General features: G+C 44.8%; 2 protein-coding genes across 11 annotated transcripts; one reads left to right on the top strand and one right to left on the bottom strand.

Annotated features, from left to right (window-relative positions):
• On the bottom strand, positions 1 to 26,207 carry LOC6553000 (RIMS-binding protein 2). 10 transcript variants are annotated; one of them, XM_026976119.1, is made up of 19 exons: positions 25,773 to 26,207; positions 19,384 to 19,549; positions 19,164 to 19,262; positions 18,871 to 19,098; positions 17,411 to 17,534; positions 16,887 to 17,347; positions 14,976 to 15,516; positions 14,800 to 14,911; positions 14,082 to 14,260; positions 13,764 to 13,964; positions 13,303 to 13,487; positions 12,079 to 12,766; positions 11,768 to 12,012; positions 10,577 to 10,657; positions 8,793 to 9,314; positions 7,857 to 8,228; positions 7,030 to 7,318; positions 4,180 to 4,247; positions 1 to 1,433 (listed from the first exon to the last, which is right to left on the bottom strand). In XM_026976119.1, exons 1-19 carry the CDS (start codon positions 25,880 to 25,882, stop codon positions 678 to 680), a joined length of 5,427 nt encoding a protein of 1,808 aa, XP_026831920.1. In that variant the 5' UTR covers positions 25,883 to 26,207; the 3' UTR covers positions 1 to 677. The 10 variants fall into 10 exon arrangements, with proteins under 10 accessions (XP_026831920.1, XP_015009790.1, XP_026831933.1 ...); XM_015154304.2 differs by having other exon boundaries at positions 13,303 to 13,493; XM_026976132.1 differs by having other exon boundaries at positions 13,303 to 13,493; positions 14,082 to 14,227; positions 14,976 to 15,486; positions 16,932 to 17,347; positions 25,773 to 26,206.
• LOC6552999 (FGFR1 oncogene partner 2 homolog) lies at positions 17,661 to 18,841 on the top strand. Its single transcript, XM_001980023.3, has one exon. It carries the CDS (start codon positions 17,784 to 17,786, stop codon positions 18,573 to 18,575), a length of 792 nt encoding a protein of 263 aa, XP_001980059.1. The 5' UTR covers positions 17,661 to 17,783; the 3' UTR covers positions 18,576 to 18,841.
• Positions 26,208 to 26,433: the final 226 nt, after the last annotated feature.

Below are 26,433 nucleotides of genomic sequence, written 5' to 3' on the forward strand. Positions count from 1 at the left end.
TCGTCTCTTTTTGGTTATTATTTATAAACTGGTCAGCAACAGTAGCAAATTTAACAATGTGCGTTAACAAATAATTGTAAATATAATGTATGTATATAATATATTTCTTCTCCTCCCTTACTTGTATTTGTATTTGTATAATATATGTGTGTTCAGTATCTATGTGAGTGGTGTGTATTGCGTCTGTGTGTGTGGTCTTCTATTATAGAGCTTTATCTTTTAGTGGGTTAATGGAGTTGCAGTCACCTAAACCGGCAGGCAATTTGTTAAATAATTTTACAACAATTTATCTGGGCTTTTCTGTGGCTTTGCTTTTTTTATTTGGATTTTCTGTGGCCCGGCTGTTTGGCCGATGCTGCTGTTGCTCGTCGGTCACTCATAATATTTCCATTAATTTAATTAATAAAAAATATTACCATTAGTATTAGTACTATTAGTCATATCATATCATATCATATCGACAACAACAACATATGCATTGGCCTACAGCTCGGAACCGGGCTTGGGTTTTAACTTTAGCATTGGTTTGTCTGTCCATCATTATCATTTGTGTTCCATTTTATATTAGCTTAGTAATCGTAATCAATAGCAATAATCATAATCATAATCATAATCATAATAGTAATAATAAGTCTAATCTACGAATAATATAACAGGACCCTATAGAATGACCGGGGTTATTTGCCAAAGCCGAACCCGAATTTTCCGAAGAGGTCTTTGCCTTTCGACAGGACATCGCCGCCGGGCGCCGCTGCCGCGATGCCCTTGAGCCCGCCCAGCAATCCGGCGCCCGGTCCTGGAGGCGGCGCCTGGGCTTGCGGTGGCACTTGTTGTGGCTGCTGCTGCTGCATTCCGGGCTGCATCCCCTGCTGCATGCCCTGCTGCATTCCCTGCTGCATCCCTTGCTGCATCCCTTGCTGCATCCCCTGCTGCATGCCCTGCTGCATGCCCTGCTGCATTCCGGGCTGCATCCCCCCCTGCTGCTGCATGCCCATGCCAGGCTGCTGGGCACCAAAGGCGTTTGCTTGTTGCTGCGCTGGCTGCACACCACCTTGTGGTTGCATTGGATCCGTCTTGGGCGGTTGCTTCGACCCAAATAGACCACCGGTGGCAGCCGAGGTAGCACCAGAGAGCAGGCTAGTCGCGCCGGAGAATAGTCCGCCCGTTTGCGCCTGTGTCGTCGGCGGCTGCTGCTGTCCCATCTGCTGCTGACCCATCTGACCCATTTGTCCCATCTGTCCCATCTGCTGACCCATCGGCTGACCCATCTGCTGACCCATCATTCCAGGTTGTCCCATTTGCTGCTGTTGCTGCTGTTGCTGCTGCTGCTGTCCCATCTGCGTCTGTTGCTGACCGTACTGCTGCTGCTGCTGCTGTTGGAGTTGCTGCTGCTGCTGCTGCATTCCGACATTACCAACGCGACCGATCATCCCCTGCAAGGTGGCGTTGGTCCAAGGACCACAAAAGACACGTTAGTCGGACTTCCAATCGGGTATCAGGTGGGCGCATTAAACGAATGGCAAACTAATTGTTAAGAATATATATATGGTACGTATATTTATGGGGTTTCTTAATTGTTTTCATGGATTTCTTTCAATGCTCTCTCAAGTATGTTTTCTGTTAGCTGGGTAATCGGTTAGTTTAGCGAGAGGTCCTCGAGCATTTGCCGCCGAGTTGCTGTTGATGGATTGGTTGTGTTATTAGTGGCAGCTACGTTTCATTAACTACGGAAAGAGGCTAGTCAAAAAAGCGAACTCGAATCCCTTGGGGGATTCTGGGGATCCGCTCTAGATGAAACATAGTGCTAGGCCGGTACGCAATCAATGGACTCCAAGTGCCATCATCTCCGCATGGAGCGAGGGTAGCAGGAGGCTTGATTTCCGGCTCTCAATTGAAACGAGTAACAGTAGCATTACGTGATTTGATTCTTTATACACTTCCGTTGGTTGGAACGAAACGAAAATATGTAGAACTAGCAACGTTTCTCAGAAGTTTGTCAACTGAAATCAATAGAAACGAGCCTAAGGCCAAAAAAGAACGAAAACTTGCATGGCAAAAATAAAAAATATATATTTCCAAAAAGATACGCATTCTGACAAAAACTTCGGACAGTGCGAAGGGACTATGAATGTCCCTCTTCAAACCGGACTTCTATGGTTCTAGAACTCTATTTATTTACACTACCTTGATGAAATGTCGAAGGTTGTGTTTCGTGAACGTGTCTGGACAATCATCGAAATCATAAAATAATCTGCGGATCTATGGCATCCGGAATGAGTTGTGTCGATGAACTAAACGAACCAAATCAAATCAAACATTGTGTTTTGAGTCATCGTTTTGCTATATATTTCACTTCGGTGTTTGAGCATTGATAAAAGTAAAAGCTAAATGCAAATCTAGTTGGGTAACTTATACTTGGCGAAGGTGAGCCAGAGGAAATCATATGCGGGGAAATGTTGATAGTAATCGAAAGCAAATACAGTTTGGGTTCAACTGAGGCGGGGAAAAGAACTGAAAATGCAACTTACGAAACCAAAAACTCAAGGTATTACACATACAGTGAATCACATAGAAATTTTTACACATTACATCCAATATTCCATATAGTAGTAGTAGCAATTAATTAATATAATTAGTAGCGTATACCAGTAAGAAAACAAAAATGTATTCATATATAGATATATATATATATTTATAGGTATGCATCGCGTCTTATCAGCAATACGTTTACTTGAGTGTGTATTTTGTATCTGGCATATATGGTATCTGGTATCTGGTATCTGGTATAAGGCGATTCTAAGATAAGGAGTTTCGGATACTGTGTTAATAGATTTGTACACAAATTGTTAAGCTTTTTATCTCACTGTCCGGAATTTGTATTGTTTGCTCTGTGGGCTAAAAAAAAAAATAATATCTGCCATGTTTTCAAGTAAAGTTTTCAAGTTTTATTGAAAACCAAGTTTAAGCATATTATTTTTCAATTCATCTGATGTTATTGGGGATTTATTTATATATTCTGGGGAGCAAAATGAATTTATCTATCCACTTTTCTTGGCAGATAAATGGCTGAAAAGCTTGGAAAGTCTGTAAGCTGAGTAGATATTGGCAAACCGAAAACACTTAAAGAAATAAAAAGCAGTGAAATAGTTAGAAAACCCAAGGTAATTGAAATGTATGAAATCAAGTGAACGACCAACTGAAGAAAAATCGATGTAAATGATTGTTGCTGTGGAAATTGTTGCTGATATTTGTTGAAAATCCTTGTCAGATTTTATATACAGACTATACACACATACACCTTCTGTTTTGAGTTCGATTACGAGTATATTACAGACTATGAATGCAACGATCTTGGGTTGTACATATCTTTACACGGACGAGCCTTGCTGATTTGTTGGAATGTTTGTATTTATAATGTCGCTGTTGTCTTTGGATGTTAACTACAAGATAAACATGTTGCTAGCTATACATATGTACTATATATATATAGGTATATATAAATCAGTTGATTCTGGTATCGTTAATTGGAATGTTCAAGTACTGTACTGTAAGCGTTTGAATCGGGATTGGAATGGATACATATAGACACGGTGAAATAGGAAGTATGCGTATTAGCTATAGACATAAAGAGAGAGAGAGGCAGAGAGAGAGAAAAGAGGACGGAACAATGGACGATCAAGTCGAGTAATGGAGAGTGTGAAAGAGTCCGCACAACACAGCCGTCGCGTGTGCAGGAAAGCGATAGCAGTATGTCGGGGGAAAGAGATGGCGTGTTCCTCTTCTGTCTGAGTGTCGGGATAATACGTGGTTTCTGGGCTCTCTATTCAGTGGGGGGACGGGGGGCTTTTTGCTTGGCCGAGAATCGGAACCGAAAAGTAATGGGTGACAGAGATAGCAAGTAAAGATATAGGTACAGGTAGAGGTAGAGGTAGAGGTACAGGAGTAGGTAACTGTTGTTGTAGTTTTGTATCTGTTTTGTAGCAATAATAAGATGGTATACGGTTTCGGGTATTAGGTGAACAGTTGTGGTTACATTTGGCGTATTCTTAACTCTTTTCTTTATATTAGCTTTAGCATTTATTTTCACAAACAAACAAATGAAAGTATTGTATATCTCTGCTTTCTTTTCATACGTTCGATATATCAAAACAAAGGAAACAAAAGAGAAAGAGTATTTACCTGCGTTTGGTGATCGGGGGCAGGATGGCCCGTGTTGTCTAACAGTGTAGGGGAAGCAGGGCGAGCATCTATAGCAACGAATATAACATAAAGACTTCACATTTACCACAGCAGACCATTACAAAAAATTATTTGAAAGAAGTTGTAGTAGTCAAAACGGAAAATATCGTAATTGAAACTCAGGTCGAACTTAGGCATTAAAATCGAAATAAAAACGAATCGAAAAATTGAATTTTTTCGCGTTGAATTCGCAGATAATTCGGAGCTGCCTGTTCAGAAACAGTGATTAATGTTGTTAAGGTTGCAAAGATTGGATATATATATATTTACTCATTTCCGCGCACAGTTGGGGTTAATCAAGTAATCGCTGTTCTATATAATTCACCGCACTTCACGAACAAATCAATCGACAACTCAAAATGAAAGGGTTAAATAAAAGATTTGAACGGACCCAAAGGTCCCGCTTTACATACATCCAAATACAATACGGGTATTTTCAAAAAAGTTATGTTTTAAATTTGGTTTGCGCAAAGACATAATTGAAACGAGAGAAAGAGGCGCCAAGAGGATTCAGATTAAATCGGATTGGTTAAATGTAAGAGAAAGACAGTTGAGTTAAATGATTGCATTTGATTTGATAGTGATCATTGGTCCATACGTAACTAGGTTAGAATTGAATTAAATATTACCTTCTTCGTTTGGCTAACGAAATATAGCCCTATTTGAACCCCGCTTTCGGACTTCTTGGGTTCTCTGAATTACTTATGTTCAGATATCGGTTCATTTCTTGCATTTGCACAAGCTTTTGTATGCAGTTAAGAGTATATTTTAGATAAGATACATGTTATATAGCATGTGGACGGGCACTTAATAGGCTTAGTATGTATATATTGCATTATAAATAAGTAGTAGTTATATGGAGATAAGTAGATTAAGTTTGATTTAGGTATTTTACAATATAAAATGTACATTAAACACAAAATACTGCTCGTATTTATTTGAGAATCGAAATATTTTGGATTTGGTGCTTTGGAGCCCTTGCTGATGCTGTTGTTGTTTTTGTTGTTATATTTTGAACAAAAATGAACAAATATCAAATATATATATATCGAAGAAGCTAATTGGCAAACAAACAAGACCAACATTCAGAAAACCAGAAGGAAAGTAGTCAACGGAAAACGAACAGAAAATCCAAAAACGAGAAATCAACGAGAGGAATCAACGCTAAAAGAAATATTTGATTCGAAAAGCAGATACTCGTACTCGTTCAAACGATATTGGGGGATTTCTTTTCTTTTTTTTTTGGGTTTCGGTTTCGGTTTTGGGTATCCGGGACTCAAAGGGTTCATAGCTTAGCGGTACCATACTCCTCTACTCGACCGTAGTTCCCTAGGACCTTTGTCCCGATCGGATCTGTCCTCCCACTGGCCTCCACCACTAATCTTTGGCTCTGGCTCTGGCTCTGGTTCCGTTCCCATCGGTTGATTGGGGCATTCTGGGTGACTTTCACATTAGCACTACTTCTTCATCGGCACAAGGCACATTCAGAGGTTGACTTTGTGATCTACGGTGATCTGTGGCTCGGTGGTGATCAACTTAGCAATGAACTCATTCGGCAATCAGGTGCAAGTAATTCGTATCGATAAGGCAAACAATTGCTTCACTAAAAACCAAATCGTAACCAAACCGAAAACAAACCAAAACTGTATTCAAATATACTTTAGTATAAGTATCATGCAAGAGACCATCTAGAATCATACACGTCTAGAAAGAGGCACGCAAGACAGGGAAAGACAGGATACGAGAAAGATGAGGGAAGTTATAAATAATAAATTATCGGTACAGACAGGTAAAATAATGCTAGGTGAAGAGTTATATACAAGGGGCTTAGGTTATGAACATGAACGTAAGAATAATGGCCCCAAATTTTCGGACTTTCATTTTATAACTTCTTCAATTCAGGATGATGGGTGATTGATCAATGGGGATGCTTAGATGCGCGGGAAAATGTAATATTGTGTGTGTACAACAACAAGAACAACAACTATCTATTGTATATTTTTATTGGATTAGAATTATATCATTGGAATCCAAACAAAAGTCGTACAAAACAAGAAGGAAATATTTATATATATATATAAAAGTTGGAGATATCAAACTGATTGGTGCTGGAAATTATTGATTTTGTACATCAACGAAAATCGCATTTAAGATTAAGGAAAAAAATGGGAGAAAAGAGTTGTACAAAAGTTCGCTCGGAATCGTAATGGAAATCAAATTAGCGGCGTTCAAAATCAGAAATTGTATTTAACTTGTAACTGTTTTGTTTCACTTGAAATTATTTTGCGATAGAGAGTTAAGACAGAAAGAGAGGAGTGAAAATATTCGCTGTGTTCGCTGATTTGTAATATATATATCGTTTGGAAAACGAAATCAAAATACGAAAATGAAAATGAAAAAAAAACACTTGGGGCATCGGAACAGAAATGGATTGCTATAGTATTGTATATATTATCCCGCTGGTGGAATTGTTATGTAGTCTGGAAGAACCTGCATAGTTATTCATCTTATAAAGTGCTTTCGAGATTAAAGTACATGTTTTGTATTATTTTGTAGTATTTCAGATTTCTTTTGAAAACGAATCAACCGAAAAGGAACCAAAAAACGTTTAAATAAATATACGTTAACTCTTGTTAGCCCGTATTAGTTCTTCGAATCGCTATCGAATCAGTATCGTTCGATCACTGGTTAATTCGCATTCAATTCGAACCAAAGACAAAACCAAAGAAGTGAACGTAAACCAAAATGCGAAAGTCCATTGGCAGCTCGATCTGCACAAAGCCTACTTACTTTTGCCCGGCTGGCCGCGCCCGCCCATTCCGGGCATCATGTTGTCACGTGGCGGGGGCGGCGGCCCCCTCGCTCCTGGCCCCTGACCCCTGCCCCTCTGGCTCAGACCGCCGCGGCCGGCCACTCCGCCCGGACCCATCTGGTTGTTGTACTGGTCGGGCGCGTCCGCCAGGAAGTTCGACGGCACCAGGCCGCGCACGCCGTCCAGTTCGCCCATGTAGAAACCGTCTTCATCCATATCACCGTAAACGAGTATGATTTCGCCCGTCTTGAAACACAATTCCACCTGCTGTTGGCGGGAAAGATGTCAAATATGCGCTATTAGTTTGAGCTGTTAACAAATATATCTACATAAACCAAATATCTTCTGCGCATTTTCAAAACAACAAAGTTATGGGAGCATGTGTTCAAGCTGGTCTTTTTTTATCATCGAAAAGAATTGCAATAGAGTGGAATAGCTTTGTGGTATTCGATTCTAATCTGAGCCAGGAACGTAATGATTTTTCCAAGTAATAAGCGACAAGAGCCGCCTACAGTAAATATTACGTATACGCAGTGTGGAACTATTTAGGCGATTCCAAAGTATCACAAGTTAGTTATGTACTCTACTTATGAGCTCCTAGCAACAGTGAATTCTTTACTCTTATCTATGGGACTGGACTCACTTCACTGGCCACAGGGGCCACAATATGTTGGCTAAATCCTGGCAATAAGCCGCCAAATAAACCTCCCATAAGACTGCCTGCCTGACTTTCCCGGCGCTAGTGTATGCAAATCGAATGAGCAACAAATGGAATGGCAAGTAAGGATCCAATGATGAGACTTACCTCGGCATCCACATTGGGACTCAACTCTTGGGGATCGTAGTCGTAGAGCGCGATCATCCGCTTCACGGGCATGTTGGCATAGATGTCACCCCAGCGGTCGCGGCTCACGTTCCGCATGCTCTGCTGCGGAGCACCCTGGCCGGGCATCACCTGGGCGGTGCCGCCCACGGCCACTCCCACTCCTTGTCCCTGGCCCATCTGGCTGGGCATCTGGCCGGGCATCTGGCCGGGCATCTGACCGGGCATCTGACCACCGGCAGTCATGGCGGCGGTGGTGTCCTCCACCTCGGAGACCATGTTGTGCGGCACATAGCCCCTGCGACCGCGCAACTCGCCCCAGTAGAAGCCATCGGCATCCTTATCACCAAACACCTAGTTTGGATAAAATGGGTACATGCCGGTGTAACCAGATATTAGTGTAAGTCATGGATAATCGGGCATTGAGTGGTTATTGTAGTTGTTAAGTGTATTGAGTGCATAACGCTAACTTAACGAGTATTTATGGAACTATTAGAAGAGAGAACAACGTCTACATAGGTGGATATAGAGTACTGTTTGGTTAGATAGTTGTGGTTTGGTTGGTTCGTTCTGGGGGTCGGGGTTAACTGTCAACGAATCTGATTCTTAGGATGAGATTACTGAGGATGTAAAGAGTTCGGAGCGAAGGAAAAACATGCACTGATTCATTCAATTAGCGCAACAAGCAAGCGCAGCCAATTCATCATTGGTCGCCAATGCATCCAAATTGCATCTTCGATTGGGTTTTGCGGATCTAATCGCATCAGATCCGATCACATCCGATCAGATCGGTTCGGTTCGATTCGGTTCGGAACGGGCTCACCATTGGTTGGTTGCTCGGTGAGATCGCAGCTGCGGCTGGAAAGTGTCTTGGTGGTTCTGTGTGGATTGGCTTGTCTCGGGAATCAGGGGGCTTACCTTGATCGTGTCGCCCTCCTGGAAGGGCAGCTCTTCGTCGCAGCCATCGGGATTGGGACTCATCGTGGATGGGTCGTAGTCGAACATGGCCACAAAGTAGCGGGGCTTCTTCTGTGCTCCGGGCATCTGACCCGGTTGTCCCGGCTGACCGGGCTGGTTCTGCTGTTGTCCTGCCTGCTGGCCGGGAATCATCTGGCCCTGCTGCATCTGCTGCTGCTGCTGCTGCTGCTGCTGTTGCTGCTGCTGTTGCTGCTGGTTCAGCGGTCCTCGTGGTCCCATCATCTGGCCAGGCATCTGACCGGGCATCTGACCAGCCATCTGCCCCTGCATCTGCCCTTGCATCTGCCCCTGCATCTGCTGGCCCTGCATGTTAAGCTGGCCGGGAACTGGTCCTCGGAAACGCGCGCCGCCCATGGGACCCTGGGGTCCGTAGGGCTGCTGCTGCTGTTGCTGTGGTCCCTGCGGTCTTCCTGGAATCGGGACCATGCCGCGCTGCGCACCTGGTTGGCCTGGCTGATAGCCCTGGTTGGTGTGATGGCGACGATCGCAGGAATTTAAATCAATTTGAATGAATTTAAAATTTTGTTAGCGTTTGATTTTGGACTCTGGTTTTCATTTTCGGGGTGTTGCAATTGGTAATTAGTACTCTGTTTTTCATTCACATTGTCTTTAGAGAGGTTTTCGTTTAGCAAAGTGGAGGCGTCTGCATTTAGCTGGATGCTTTAGCATTATCTCTTTAGGCTACTAAGGAGGTACGAAAGCTGCATGTGTGTTGTCTAGTGTGTGTACAGTGTTTCAATGGAGCATTACGAGCTAAATACAATCGAGTACATAGAAACTGAAAAGCCAAAGATCTATAGCTGATAGTCGAGTACGAAGCTAAACGAGTATGATACTGAGGGGTTAGGATGTGGTCGGTAGTAAGAAAGCACGGAGTTTCTTTATGTTTGGTATCTGGGTGGTATCTTCAAGTGACTCGTGTGGGTGTTTACACATGTTTCTAGCACTTACATACGTATTTACATATGTATAAAGGGAGGTCTTGAAAGGATTCGTGGACGGCATTTGTAGATACATTTGGACGGCATTATCAGACAAGGGTTCACCGAAGACATTAGAATGTCAAATTGCGTAACGGCCATACATTGGTTTTGCACGATGCATAAAATGAGAGTAGAAAAATCTAAAAATCCATGTCCCGCCAGAGATCCCGCCATGTCCCGCCAGAGATCCCGCCAGATATCCCGCCATGTCCTGAGCCAGCAAAAAATTCGTGCCCAAACAATTCGAATGGCGTTACGCATTTTGTTACTCTAATGTCTTTGGTTCTATAGCACTGAGTCCAATCGCGTAGACTAAGATACTTCTTTCTTCTAAGACCTACTTATCGTAAGATTAGATATAGCCATGCAATTCGTAGCCCTTTTTGATTATTTCCTTTGAAATATTTAAGGACTTAGAGGCACGGGTCAGTCGAAATGTCAACTTTTCTTCCCTAAAGGCATACTTGCTAAGAAAATAAATTAGGAAAATCTACAAAGAACACAAAAGCAAACCAAAGTCTGTTAATTACTTTGTATTTTCTCGAATATACAAGCCTAATTGTTTGTTTAGCAATCATTTTTAGCTAAGCTAACCAAATAAATATGCATCGAGTCTAGATAGATACTTGTACGCAAAGTGTTACAGATACTTATGGCTAGTGGTGTGTGGTGTGTGGCTTGGTGTGTATGTGTGTGTGTGTGTGTGTTCAATATGCGAGAGATGTTGTGGGTATAACTTACATTCTGGTTCACTTGATTCTGTGTGGGTTTCGAGAAGAGGCCACCGAGCAGGCCACCTAACAATCCGGAGCCTCCGTCGGGCTGTTTGTCGGTTTCGGTATCGGTATCAAGGTGTACGGGTTCGATTTCAGTTTTGGTTTCGGTTTCATATAATGAAAATGAACATGTACTTGTTTCGTTTAAAATTGTTCGTTGCATTGCGTTTTCCTTAAGACAATTGTTCAGCATTTCCGCTCAATACTTAGCTAGAACTCTACTTGAAATCGGAACAACTCAACCAAGTTCAAAATCTTAGATATATTTTATTGGTATTTGGTAATTGCAATTTGCTGCTGACATGCTAGTTGTGAACTATACTCAAACTAACTGAAAACCCAAAATCGAAAGAAACCGAAATAAACAAAAGGTTCTAGCGAAGGTTGCATACTCTGGCATATCTCTTAAATACCAAAAAAATTATATAAAGAAATTATAAAATGAATATGTGAGTAACTTTACATACATACAAGTTCTTTGGGTGGGAGAAGAAGGGCTCAATTCAATTGCTTGGGTTCTTATCGCAAAGATCGAGGACTCAATTGTCTCGCAGTTCTTTGGCATGTGAAATTTGTGTGAATTTTGTGCGATTGTCTCAACAATTTCTCTCAGTGTATGTATATAATAGGTTCATTTGCAAAAGAAATCGACCGAAAGTAGTAGTAGTAGTAGTAGTAGGATATAGTATTGGAAATTTAAGGCAGTCAAAAATATATTGGAGGATAGACAGAGATAGAAGATGTGAGGAAGAGGTAAATGTTTAAATAAATAAAGGTCAACATTGAACTCTTAACAGAAATATAAAAGTTCAGAAATGATTCGATGCAGTATAGGGTATTCATATGGATTTCGGGTAGCTCCAATTCAATCTTGGTATGGAGGTGCGCGGGTTTTACAAGCAATGGGTTCTTAAATTTGAAGGTATTCCTTTTGTGTGACTAGCATTCGGGTTGATAGAAGGTATGTGGTAGTTTACACGAGAATAACTTATGTACATTCTTCGGTGGTGTGTTGGCTTCAAGTTAAGGATACAATAGAATTTAGAAGAGCTCTCAGCCAATTGAAATTCGAAATGATAAAATGAAACGAGTTCACAGAACATTATTTACAGTGTACGCGTTGGACGGATCACCACCAACACGGCGTCGCACTCACCTGATGACCCGGCTGACCCGGTTGACCCGACTGACCCGGCTGCATGCCCTGCTGCTGCATCTGGTTGGGATCGTACTGGCCGTGATCCTGCTGCCCACCCATCATGTGCTGACCCTGCTGACCCGGCTGGCCGGGCATACCGCCCATCTGCTGCTGCACCGGCATCCCGTGCGGTCCCTGCGGCAACTGCGGTCCCATGCCCATTTGATTGGGACCCCTGCGAGCCACCGCGTTGCGCACCGTATCTGGGAATGGCATGGAAGAGTTTCTCACTAAAAGACGCTTCAATCGAAGACAAGGATGGACCTTACTTGGAATCAAAATGGGCGCACTGTCCGCCGACTGGGAGTCGCGCGACTTGGTGCGAATGGTGACGGCACGCGGATTGAAGACGCCCAGTTTGCCGATGTCGATGAGGGCGTGATCGCCGGTGGGCGAGTTGATGTCGGTGACCTTCTTACCATCGGCGTACACAGCATAGCCGGTTACAGGCCCCGTCGAGGTGGGCCTGTTAACCGGCTGCCATGTCACCAGAATGGTACCGTCCTGCGGACCGGCCTCTAGCTGGATCTCCTGCGGCGGATCGGGCAGGCCCTTGGTCAGGGTGCGGAAGTCGGCGTACGCTCCGGGCGCCTCCTCCTGTCCCGGCCGCCCAGCTCCGCCCGTCTGGCCCACATTCGCCGCGTGCTGGCCCACGGCCCGCAGGTGCTTGGCCCGCACCGTCACCCGGTACTGGGTGCTCGGCGCCAGGCCAGTGATCGTGTGCCTGTACATGCCCGGCTTGACGGTGCGCACCTCCACATTGTTTACACACACCACGTGCTGGTGGTTCGAGTTGGCCGGCAGCCACGAGATGACCGCCGAGGAACAAGTTATGTGCGAGGCGCGCACCGCCGAGGGGCCCAGGTGAGCGGTGTCCCGTCCGATGATCATCGTGCAGGCGGCATCCCGCGATGTCTGCCGGTTCTGGGTCACGCTCCGCACGCTGATGCGATGCGGCTGGAGGGGCAGAGATTTGGGTTTTATTATGGGGTCTCGTAAATGGTTAAGTGCGGAATACGTCTCATAAGATCAAGAATAAATTAAAGGTTCTTTTTTGAAAGCATTGTGATGCCATTTTGTAATTGACTGAATGCCAAATTGGATACAGGATAGTTATTGTATTTAAGTGATTATAAAGGGATTACGATATGATAGAGCAGATTTGTATCAGATCAGATCACTGAGATTTACTGGTACTAGGCAAAGATATAAGTGTATTAGTAATCGAAAAATGTGTGTATTGCACTTGGTTATTTATTGGTAACATGCGAAAATTAGATAGTGAGCGGAAATGGTATTCGAACCGAAGTAAATCGTCCAAAAACAACATGGCTGCATCTTGTTTAAGGACGGTTCACTCGCCATATTATACGATCTTCGGGTTGGATGGTGCCAATCCTTCGTTTGAGGATGCCACTGTCTCGTCGATCCCAAAGCGATATATTCTTGATTTTAAGAGCCCTTTCATTCCCACTCTTGGCAGCTCATCTCACCCGCGTGGAGTCAACGCCCTCGATTAGCGCGCGTGTGCGTTCGTTGGCCTTCACGGTGACCTTGAGCACGCCGTCCACGTAGACGTGGTAGCTGTCGATGAGGTTGTAGCCCACTGGCTCCGGCGGCGACCAGCCAATGAGCACGCTCTTGTTCAGCTGCCGTTCCAGCGTCAAGTGCTTGGGTGCTGGAACTGCGGGGAGGAGCAAGAAGTGTGTCATTAGCCAGCTGATTGACCCAGGGACAATAGCGCAGCTCCAAATGCAGCGGACTAGGTGCTAGCGATGCCCCAAAACGGCTCAAAGGTGGATTAAATCGGGGAACGGGTATCTAATCAGGGGTCTAAATTATGCTCACATTCATGCCATGCACAGGGCGACGCATTCGAGGATCGCCACAAAAACCAAAAGATTAACAAGTTGATAGGACCTAGGCGGACCAATTTTGGACCGGGAATAGTTACCATTGTCGCTGATGTCGTCCTGGTCGTGCTCCAGATCGGTGTGCGTCTCACTCAAGCGAGCCAGATCCTCGTGGGTGTGTGTGAGCAATGGGTTGTGCGGCGGCAAGGAGGGCAGCGACGTGGTGTCGCACTGCATCGATCCGTCCTCGGCATCGCGCAGCGTCGACAGCACCGCCTGGTGGAACTCCAGCAGGTCGTCGCCTAGCAGATACAGATACAGATACAGTTACAGATGCAGTTACAGATACAGTGCGGTTCTTAATAGCAGGCAGAGATCGTGGGAGAGCTATGTATTAGACTTGGGAAGCATTTACCCACCTACTAAGCGCTGCACAAAGGAGGCCGGAACGAGGCCGCGTCGCCCGTCCAGCAGCTCCGCATCCAGGTAGCCACCTTGGGGCTCACCACTGGTCCACACCAGCAGATAGTCGCCGGCGCACAGGGAGAGCTCGCCCTCAGCCTCCCTGCAAGGCATGGAAAGGAATTCATTATGAACACTGAAAATAACAAAGGTTAATCTCATGTGTTCTCGGTAGAGGTTCGGTTAATCATACAACCGTTGGAAGGATCGTTTAAGGATTGCGCATAAGGAAAATCGTTTAAATATTGTATTTATTACTCATTGGTTAGTTAAGAAGTGTTGACTGTTAGTCTATTGAGTGTTAATCGATAAAGTGCTAGTGAGCTACGGAAATATAATATCGCGTATACGACTGGTTGCTTATCTAGGTAAGCAAAGTTACGCGAATGTATTGCATACTTTTAGGCGGTTCTACTAATTTGATATTAATATCTGTGTTTAAATGGTCTGCCTAATGATCTCTGATTATCATTACAAAAGCTTAAAAGAAGTAAATAATAAACTGAATATCATAAATTTTGTTGAATTTATTCTATCGTGTTGGATTTAATTTATCTATGTTAACGAATCAAAGATTGATGAATGATATTCTCTCGTGCAAAATGACTTTTATAACTTTATGCAGTAGGGAAATGGCATTTAAGTATGATGTAATAAAAAACCGTGACTACTTACTCTGGAGGATCATAGGGAAATCGGGCTATAAACACACAGCAGCGGCCCTTTCCAGGAATATCGAGCATATCCACCTGCGGTTCACTGGCTCCATTCAGGCCATGATTGCGAGCTGTTTATCAGATGGGAAATTGATTTTAATCGTGGTTGGGTATTGGGTAATCCATTATACTCACTGTCCAAATCTAGGGCACCCAGTGCCAGGCCGCCGCGGTTGTGCATCATGGAGACACTGAGGCCGTCGGTGAACTCGTCCAGTCCCCAGTTGTTCGGCGGAATGGGTGAGCAGGGCGAACTGCGGTTGTACCGCGTCAGCGGTATGTCGATCTCGTCCAGCATTTTCATTTTGGAAGCCTGTCGCAGGGCGGCCGCGGTAAATGGATACGAGGCGCTCGACGCTACGTCCAGAAAGGGCGGGCCATAGGAGCTGCCCAGGCCACCGGCTCCTCCGCCGCCGCTTAGGCCATACAGAGATGTGGCTCCAGTGATGCCGCCGACCCCAGGGCCCACGCCCAATCCGCTCAAGCCGGCGGAACCCAGGAGGGTGCCGGTGTCCAGCAGACCCAGATTGGCCATGGTCGGGTGCGTCAGCGAGGAGCCGGCACCGGCGCCCAGGGCCGAGTAGCTCGTCGAGCCGGCGGGCGGTAGGTTATGCGAGTTGAGTGACAGGAGGGGCATGGTTGTGCTCTGCAAATTGTACAGCTGTATTGTTCCGCGCTTCTCGGTTCGATTCGATTTGATTCGATATTTGATTTTTTTCAAATTCAAATTTCAGTTGCCGTGTTGTGTGTTTTTATTTTTTTGTGTGGAATTTGGAATATTCGTTGTTTTTCAGAATTTACAGGGTATTTGTGGTGTTTGTGGTATTTGTACAGGTGTCGTTACACAAACATAGGATCACACACACAAAGATACAGATGCAGACATACATATAGATCGAGTCGATTGATTGATTGATTGATTGATTTTGAGCGCGGATCAATCATAATCGGAGTTATGGGGATCGAGTTGGAGATTTCATCGTTATAGAGAGTAGAGAGAGGGAGAGAGAGAAAGGGAAGACAGAGAAAGCACATAAAACGGAAAGAGAGATCACAGATACACGTTTATTCGGCTGCCTGTGGAAAAAGGCATCTAGAACGTCTTAAATGGACATCTATGCATGAACAACTGAGCATGTTGGTGGTGATTTTCGGCTGGTCATGAGTGGTTTGGTTATTGATTCTGCAATTAACTTAAGCCGTCTCCAAGCGAGGATTCATGGTTATGCAACACGGCTAGCATCCAATCATCACCATCAAAAAGTTTAACAACGAGTAACGGAAAGCTTTCAAATATGTAACTCCTTCAAAAGATACAAACTTAGTATGTATGTTTATGTTGGTATGTCTGTAAATGCAGCAGATGCATGAGCATGGTTGTGTACAATCGGTTTAACAACATATGATCTTCGAAGAAATGCTTCAAAAATAATAAGTTACTATTATAATTTCTAAGCAGTTCGCAAGAAATAAGCTGGATATTAGAAGTATTTCTTCGATTTGTGCATGGCCAATGATATATGAATATATAATCAGGTGGATTGAATAATATTAGTGACTAATAACATCCTCGATGTATCATACATGTGTTTTATCTGAATAAAATATATAGCATGCCAGCGAAATTGATTTCAATGATACAACGAATACTTGTGTAACAGGCAATCAAAGGTCGAATACAGATACTCAAATTTACTCAATTTAGTTGTCAATGGGTGTTTGTGACTCGTGTAATGATTCAGTTTGGTGGGTGGCTTCAAAAGTGCGTGTTTTTATTTTCATCAGTAATGAGACTACAACAAACGGCCGGTGGCTGCAGCAGCGACGATCAACAGAAGCGGATGGTCGCTCTATATGCTATATGGCTAGGCTATAGGCTACTCAAACGGATCGAATTCACATACAACTTATAACGCATATACATATGTAGCACTTTCTAGATGTGGCAAGCTTGAAGCAAATCGATCGGCAGCGGTACATAGTACATAATTGCTGTGGTTGCTGTTGTTGTTCGTAGTTCATTGCGATTGAAAATAGCTGGTTTACCTGACTTAATGCCGTCGGCATAGCCTTCATCGTGTGAATATTTACCGGCAGGGGTGGAATGCCAGTGATTCCACTAGTTCCGCTCAGCAGTTTCTCCACGGACGTCTGTCCGGCTCCGTACTGCATGGATTGAATGGCATGGCTGCTCAGACTCGAGGATATGCCGCTGATTGAGTTGGGCACCAGGGCCGATATGGATGATAGGCCGCCTTGGCCGCCGCCACCGACCACGCCTCCCGATCCAGCGGATACACTGTGGGCGGCAGCAGCGGCGGCAGCGCTGTGCGAGCCAAGGCTGGTGCCGCTCAAGCTGGTGCTGGCGCCTCCATTGGGCAGCGTGGAGGCTAGCGATTGCGGTATACTCGAGTAGCCGGAGGACAGGGCGGATACACCACCGCCACCTCCTCCGCCGCCTCCTCCCAAAACTGCTCTTTTGTAGCGGTTCAGTTCTTCTTCGAGTTCTGCGAGTAAAACACAGTCCATTAATATCTACTTCAGAGTTATGGTTATCTTGGCAGACTTACCACTCTTTGATATGGTTCTAAATTCGCTATTTACCGTGCTCAACATGGAACTGGGCGGCAATGCTGACATGCTGGCGCTGGCCGAGGTGCGAGGTTGCTCCAGCTCGGCCAGCACGCGGTTATCCTGCAAGGCAATAGGGATGCATAAATGAATGGAAATATAAGTAGAATCAACTGAAAACCCTATGGTGACAACCCTCTAGCAAGCTGGGAAAAGTAAATATATTATCAGTAGGCTTTGACTTTACCATTGACTGGTAAACTCTCTCTTTCTCCAACTGGTCAGAGAAGTCCAAAGGAATCCATTTTCTATCGAACAAAATCATCCAAATTCACCGTGAGCAGTCCAAACCAGATCGACCGGCTGGACAGGATGGACAGCCCGGTGCCTTTCGGAGCGGAAGGCGCACTAATCAAGAAGGCTGAGGATTTAGTTAAATGCCTGGCTGAACTGGAGATGAAGACCGATGAGCTGCTAATCGATGCCGAAGAGGTGGACAAGAAGTTGGCCGACTGTCGCAGTTTTCGCGAGGAGCAACTACTGAAGTATCTGACGGAGCGCAATAACGACGAGGAGCAGATGCAGTTGCTGCGGGAAAACATCGAGCTCAAGGAGACCCGCGCTGAGTTCCAAAGAGGCATTGCGCTGGTCATGGAGAAGTACCGGGAGCACGGCGAAGGGGACATGTTCATCGATAGCTACCAGCTGAAGGAGAACTACCTGGCCGGATTGGAGAAGGTGGTCCAAGAGCAGGATGCCCGAATCGAGCGTATGGTGGAGATGATAAAGCTGACGGCCGACTTCGACGATCGGAGCAGTGAGAAGAACCAGCAGATCATCTGCCAGCTGGCCGGAGAAAATGAGCAGATGCGCCGCCAGTTGCAGATCAGTAGCACCGATGAGCTGTTCAGCCAGGGAAACTTGGGCTCCAGCGAAAGTAGCACCCAGATCGGACTGAATGACTCCTTATATCCGGATTCCACCCGGGCGAATAGCATCTGCAGCATTGAGAGCTTCCTGTCCTGCCTCTCGCCGAGCCACATGGAGGATGATTCCGAGTACTCCTCCAACGAATCGCTGCTGAGTGAGCTGGAAGTAACTTGCTTTATTCAGGAGGCTTTGGCCGAGCATGCTGAGGAGAAGTCCTGCAACCTGGAGGACTAGGCACCTCAACCACACACGTTCCTGCCCCACTAAAACACTGAAGACTGGCTGTTTACGTTGTTGGACTGGACTTGGGTTCTGAACATTGAAATAAATTGTAATTCGGGCTGGAAGCTCGATCTTTTCCCAGATGTTTCCCATCGATTTCCATCCCGAAATATAATTTTATTCGAGGCTACACTATCTACACACTGCTCGCTGTCTGCTACTATTGCTGTCTTTTCAACGATCTTGTCACTTTCATAAAGCACTATATACCATTTTCACTCTAGACAGATTAATTCTATCTAAATACCTGCTCAATCTTTGCCATTATGATATCAATCTCGGTTCCTTGGTCCTGGTGGCTGATTGTCGGTGCCCAAGTGACGGTGGAGCTGCTGGCCGATGTAGGAATGGTTGCGCCGCCACCGGAGGACACGCTGCCCATTCCGGAGCAGGCAGAGCGGGATGCCTGTTTGGCCTTCAGAGCCGAGGTCAGTTCGATTTGCAGCTCCTCGCAGCGCACATTTTCCAGCGCAACCTACGGATGTACGGATGTACGGCATGTTACGATTCAGAAGGTATGATTGGGGCATATATAGTCACCTTCTTTTCCAGTTCCCGGGCTCTCGACTGCAGGTTCTCCACCGCCTCGGCATCGGGACGTGCGCTGCCGCTCAGATTGCGTATTTGTGCCAGGGTTTCCTGGGATGGAATGTATAATTACAATTTTGTTTAAAAAGAACGAACTATAAATCCCGAAATGATGGTGAAATGCCACTGGTCAAGATGTGCATGAGTTCATGACGCCTGGAAGGACACTCACCTGATGCGCCCGCTCGATCTCCGTGCGCCGCATCTCGGCATCGCGCAGCTGCAGGCTGAGGGCGTCCAGCATTCCGTTGGGGGTGGTGCCAGCGGCCACGGCAGCGGCCGCCGACTGATGATGGTGCATCGACTCGTACGGCATGCTGTGGCTGCCCCTCGGACGACTGCAATGGAAGCGATAATCGCACATGAGAACGGGGTCAGTGCATCTGCAGCAGGACGAATGGGCGAGCTGCCGCTGGGCCAAGACTGCAGGACTTGGCTGCTATAACTATTATCCCTTATTTATTCATGCGCCTTATGGCTGGTGGCTTCTGCCTGGCGAGCGTGGAAATAGGTCAGCTGCCTGGCACGCACGTGTCCTTGGGGGTCAGTAAGTATGTGTATGTGTGTGCGTGTGTGATTGTGTAGTGTGGCGAACTTTGAACTTTGGGTTAATTGCCTGCCTGGCCGTATTTATTGTCCACACACAGCCTACAAAATCGCTTATCTCAATTTCACAGTTTGCAATACAAGTTGTCGTTTATGGTTTATGGTTTATCGGTATGCCAGAGGCTGATTTAAAATGATTTCTAATTCAATTCGTCTTAGACATGTTTAAAAATGTTTTTCCATTGCTTTTGAGCAGGCAGACAAATTCGAACTGAGTCAACCCAAACATTACGCATACGCACCGAAGAGTTGCATTACTCATACGGCACGACATTCCACAATGGAAGGCGCCAGTTTGTCTAGACGGCGGCATGAATAGATACAGTAATCATGCTGGATCCGCTTGAGGAAGTGCTAAGGGAAGTCGGCCGGTTGGCATTTTAAGGTCTTCCATAGCCGAAACCTTAATCCAATCATTTAATGCAGGATATACAAAATTGAAATCCATTTACCAGAGCTGCGCTGCATCGATAAATTGTGTTTAATACATCAAAGCTCGCATCCATCGGAAGGCAGTGGACCACCACTGCATCACCCCGTGCACCACCCACGCACCCCCCACTGCACCATCCACTGCACCACCCACTCGGTGGGCTGTCAATGCCACTGTTTATGTGGACCGATACCGATGGCTCGGATGCCTGACATTTAAAAGCTATGACAGCGTTTATCCAGTGCCAATGATGATGATGATGGGGATGATGCGGCTGGTGATGATGCCTGGATGCTGCCTTTCGCCTTTGATGCGTTGTTGTGGATGCTTTTGCTTTCGGAATTCGTGTTGGTGGAGCCCCGCCCTAGTGGGCGGTTGCATGACAGCATTTAGCCGGAACCAAACGGAAGTCTTTGGCATTTGCGAAACGCCCTTCCGGTTTCAAGCACTGCCCACAACGGCATTTTAATGGCAACTTATATAGGTGGATGAGCACCGTGTTGCTTGGATACAGCTAATACCTTAAGTCTATCTACAGGACTCTATCCATCTACAGGTTCTTTAGAGCTCTTTTAATTACAATTTATTTCAAGGAGGGTGTTAAACATAAAACATCCTGTTACTGTAAAGCATTGTGATTCCTGATTTGCAAGGATGGGTTTATTTTCAAGATTTTATCTTTAAAAGGTAAAAAAAAACATTAAAATCGAATAACAACTTCTTCTGCAATCTGCGCGAAAACTTCTTGACCACGTTTCCGCCAAGGCTTACAAAGTTAAATGAGGGGGCTCAATTACGTATTCCAGGTGACCCGCAATCGCAGTAATTATCTCGTTAACTGACAATCACAGCGACTTGATGTCCTGTCATTCCACTTCAACTATACACTATGCACCGTACACCATAAATATTAAGTACTCACTGACACAACTGCAGTGTAGCGCGACTTGAATGTGAATGTGAGAGGGAAATGGAAAATGCGAACTGGGAAAAGCGATGGGAGAAGCACAGCCACTAGTTGCTGTTATGCATAGTGCGAGCGCGTGTGTGTGCATGTATGGCTGTGTGTGTGAGTATTACAACTGCACAAGAACAACAAAAACAAGTAGAAGCACATTTGCCCTACTACTGTTACTGTTACTGTTTGGCGCTGTTAATGGTTATACTCTAATTTTCGGAAGTGTAAAAGAGATAGTCGAGTGTAACCGTTCGAGGAGGTCAGCTATATAGGCTGCGAGTGAGCCAGTGAGAAAATGTCCCTCTGGAGAGAGAACGAGTTCACGCATGTGCAGAGAATATGTACTGTTAGCAGAGCTATTACTGTTGTGCTGCTCTGTTAAGCGTTAACATTTCACAGCCAGTGTGGCCATGTTTGCCTTGTGCGTGTGTGGGAGTATTTGCGCTTGGGTGGGTGTGCATGTGGGCCGCAGGATTTTTAATTATGATGAAGCGCATTGCAAGCATTTCGCAATTGAAGGCGATGTGGCCGAGAGGCCTTTGTTGATGTGAGTTGTAAAAGCACACAGAAAGAAACGGAATTTTTTAGCAAGCCCTAAGGATTTCCCTAAAAATACAATGTCCCACGAAATAAACATAAATAAATAAAATAGTACACATTAAGCTGTAGTATCTTTATGCCGGAAAGAATAAAGTCTTAAGCGATAATACTGCCTTACTAAGGTGCCTAGAAGTATGCAATACTATTTTCTTTGAATCTTATTTAGTGAAAAAATTTGACATATAATGCAATAGGTTATTTCCATTAAATTTCCTGTTCTTTAGTTCTCATATTGAGATATTTGAATAAGATTATTAAGCCCATTATTTCCTTTAATGTAACAGAAAGGGTATTTTTTCCAGTTAATATCTTATATATTTGGCGTGTCCTTTGTCCGGCAGTATCCTCAGATTGCTATCCGGCCGCTGTCATTTCCTTGTTTGTCTTCAAACACAACATCAGCCCAAGCCACTTTCGTCTTCTCCTACTCCTCCTACTCCCCCCACACCTCCACCAGCATTCCCCTCGTCCTGCCTTAACCCTCCGCCGGGCACCCAGCGATAGTGTCTGCCTGTGCCTGTCGGTGACTATTTTAAGCACCCCACCGTTTGCCGCACACTTTCGGGACTTGAGCAGTGCTTGGCACCATTTATCTCCACACACCCACACCCACACACACTCACTGACTCCTACATGTACGCACACACACAGCAATAGGAGCCTACGTCACAGGCGACTTGTTTGCCAGCCTCCCAAACACAGCGCAAAATTGAAAGCATCATGAATTAATTATCCTTGGTTAAAGGTCCGTTCCATCAAACCATTAATTCGCCAAAATGTACGTCACGTTAAGCTAATAACTTATCAAGTTAAGGCGAAAAAATCGTCAGAATTAATATTATTATTAATCAAATGAGTCTCTCTTAGCCTTTGCTTTAGCCTCTTAGCTCTTCAAATGAGTTTAAACTGAAATCCTTGGCTATTATTTACTTAAAATGCTGTAGATAAATGAAGCGATCTAGTTAGCAATTAAACATTTAACCTCTGGCCTCTGTGCGTTCCTCGAGAAGGAGAAGGCATCGATGTCTGGTGGCGCTGAGAGGAGGCTTGAAATTTTAATGAGTTCTTAAAGTGCAGATTAGCTGGAGCGTCAGACTGCGCACCAGGCAGCCTCTCAGGAGGGCCGATGGAACCTAGCAAACCACCCGAAACTGGGTTGCGGCCTGGCGCTGCTTTACACTCTATTAACCCACATTCTGGCCAAAGTCGTTGTGGCCATCGGAGTAAATTAAATGGAAAATTCCCATTCACTCGGAACTGAGCCACATTATCTAACAGGGAGAAAGCTGGGAATGAGAAGGTATGGCCGCCATCTCAGTATCTTTATTTTCGCACAACGTGGCGTATGCGATATTTCCTTTGCAAATGTATAGCGACAAGTGAAATATGCAAAAGTCGTAATTAAAACAATATTCGTTGACTTTTCGTGGCTCGCAAAAAGCCACAAAAAAAAAGACGAGAAATTCCTGCCAACTTTGTTGGCCGCAAACTTCAACAAACTAATTTAAAAACTTTGTTGCGTTTTCAGTTTTTGGCGCGCTGCAACTTTGATTTACTTTAAAATGAAGTGCCCAGAAACCAAGAAAAAGACGGAGAACAAAAGTTGCAACCCAAAATGGCAATTTCCACCTTGTGTTGACAGACAAGTTTCCAAAGAAAGGCAATTAATTAGCATCTCGACAAACCCACGGAAAATGGAAAAGGTGGCCCTACAAAGCTAATATTTATTCTCTATTAAAGATCGGTGAAAGATTTAAAGCACCACTGCCCGCTCTTTGATGCCTTAATGAGCTGTCGTTCAATTAATTAAATGCTCACACACTTGGGTCATAACAATCAAGTGCTTCTAATTGCTGCAATTAAAGCCGATGAAGGCCGGGGGCCAACAGCCATTGCCACCATTCCCACCATTGCCAACAATTACATGCATAAATAGTCGACAAAGTACTCGAGCCTATGACGAGTGGCAGGTCCTAAAAATAACACGGTGAGCAGAAACTTTTTAAAGTCGAGCAATTACAATTACAATTACGTTCAAGATGTTGGGAAAAGTTCATTATCCTGCTGCTGGCATGACCTCAATCGCAGAGCCAAGGAAAAAAACGAACCAGTACACGAGCACAAAAACTATCTTGCCTATTTATAACAAGCTGCACACACACAGTCGCACCAATTTCGTCGCTTCTGGCGCACAAATACTATAGAAAAAAACCATAGCACAGTTATGGGGTGGGAAACTAAACCGGGGAATGGGAAGTGGAAAGTGGCAAGTGGCAAGCGGGGCGGGAAGAGGAGCTGGGGGATCCCCGCCTGTGGACATCTCATGGCCGCAGTTTGGCTGGCAGCCCAGCGTATAAATTATTGAATGATTGCCATCTGTCAAAATTGGCAAAATTCAACGATTAATCCTACTCGAAAAAAATCCAATAAAATTATAATGGCTTTTCTTTTCCAAGAACCTCTTTATATTTTACAACGGAGGAGATTTTTCTATTGGCTTATAAGAAACTTTGACTGAATAGTGGCACACTTAAACGTCTAATATTTAAGAAAGTATAAAGTGTATATGCAACATGTAACCTGATAATTTACTTTTCGCTAACTTTAATTAATTAGTTATCTACAAAACCCATGCTGAGCTTATAAATAGTACGACGCGAAGAAGTTATTCACTTCATAGGAATTCCGTCTTTGATGCGATAACATGGTATTAAGTATCCGCACAGTGTACCAGGCTGTGGACGCGTGACTGTCGATCATTGCAGCGCAAACTGGGTACAGTGGGCTATAAATAAATACGAAATGCGTGAAAGCACTCAATCGGTGGGAAGTGCTGTTACGGGTAGTAAAACCCCGCTCCAGAGAAGGTAACGTTAACCACATGCACGCTGTAGATACCTTTTGTGTACATTTGTATGTACATGCAGGCGTACATACATACACACGTGTGTGTAGGGGTGTACAATGTACATGTGTATGTAGTATGTAGTATGTGTGTTACGCACGCAGCAGCAAACAACTTTAACATTGTTGTTGCGCAGGCTGTGGGCCAAGTGTGAAGTGAAAACCGCCCCCAGAGTGCGAACCCAAAAAGTGGGACTTTTCTGCTGCTGGTGTTGCTGGTGCTGCTGCTGCTGGAAGCTTATGAATATGAAACGCTCACACACACACATGCTGCTCCTGCCGTTGTGGCACTTGCAGTGGTATTGGTGCTGCTCCAGTTTCGTTGTCCATTTACATCTACTTTACTTACGTGCCTCTCGCTCTTTTCGGTTTCGCTGTATGTGTGTTGCGGGTGTATGCGTGAGTGTGTGTGGGTGCGCGCTTTTTTATGCCAAAATGTAGCCGAACTCTCCTTTAGCCAATTTCTCCGATTTTATTTAGGCATTTTTCTATAATTTCGGTTTCATTCACCATTTCGCCTGCCTTGGTTTTACAGTGATTACCCGCATTTGCATATTGTATATGCATCAGCAAGTGGGCGAGTGTGTATATGTATATGTTTGTATATGTATGTGTGTGTGTGTGTGTGTGTGTGGGAGAGTGTAGTTTTACGTTGACTGCTCTTTTTCGCTTTTCTTCCTTTATCGATATGCTTACACTTTTACTTTTCACTGGCCCACCATTTTCCCGGAACCATTATATCTTTCACTGGATTTTTTAACTGCACTCGCGGCGAGCTTTTTTCCGTTATTGGCGAGAAAATGGAATTTTCACGCAGCAGCGGTGCTGTTGGGGAAACATTTGGTGTACAGCGAAATTTTTCGTGAGCTCGCTCGCTCGCATAACAGTTTTTTTTTTTCAGCTTGCGCAAAATAAGTATTTACCACGCGATTTTGGCACTTTTTGCTTAAATTGCGGATTGGTTTTCGGAAGCACAGGATTTTATTCTTATTTTTAGGTTAACTTTTTGTAATAATTTTTTTTTGTTTTATATTTGGGGCTTTTCGAACGGGTTGCGAACCTTTTTTGCTGCTTGTGCTTCTGCTTCTTGCTTGCTGCTGCTGCTGCTGCTTTTTCAGGTCGCCTGTTTTCCTCTTCCACGTTTGCGCTGGGAAATTCACATAAATGCATATAGTTTACACTAGGCTACGTAGGCTGTACATAATATATCCGAAAAACGCGATCGCTTCACTGCTACTATATAGAAAAAAACTCCGCCTAGTTGTCCACTTTCAGTGGGTAGTAGCAGTTGGGTCTCAGTGCGAATACCGAAAAGTGGGTCATCTCGGTCGCGCTGCTGGCTTGTACTCTGATTTCTACCCAACTGCCAGCTCGGTGCTCAGTGTGCCAGAGCAGAGTGGCCCAGAGAACCCAGAACCGAGCACTCAGTACCCAGTGCCCACCATCCAGTGTGCGGGGAATCGATTTTTCAGCCAAATGACACTGAAAAACGGGCAATTTTCTCCCGCTCTCGGACTCCTTTGGGGTTGCAAGTGGGTGACTTTCTGCCCAGGGCCTGTTATTTGGGGTTTACTATTACTTCAGGCTGTTATCCGTTAACAGCGCCCTCCTCTGTTAGCGTCCTGTGCGTGGAAATCTGGGATGTTGATTTCAAATCAATCTGAGATTTTTGAAATCCATTCTTGGGTACCTTTAACTCAACAAAGGTACTTTTAACTTAT

This window comes from Drosophila erecta, unplaced genomic scaffold (genome assembly GCF_003286155.1).
Source record: "Drosophila erecta strain 14021-0224.00,06,07 unplaced genomic scaffold, DereRS2 tig00000000-arrow-pilon, whole genome shotgun sequence".
In the NCBI taxonomy this organism is placed as follows: Eukaryota; Metazoa; Arthropoda; class Insecta; order Diptera; family Drosophilidae; genus Drosophila; species Drosophila erecta.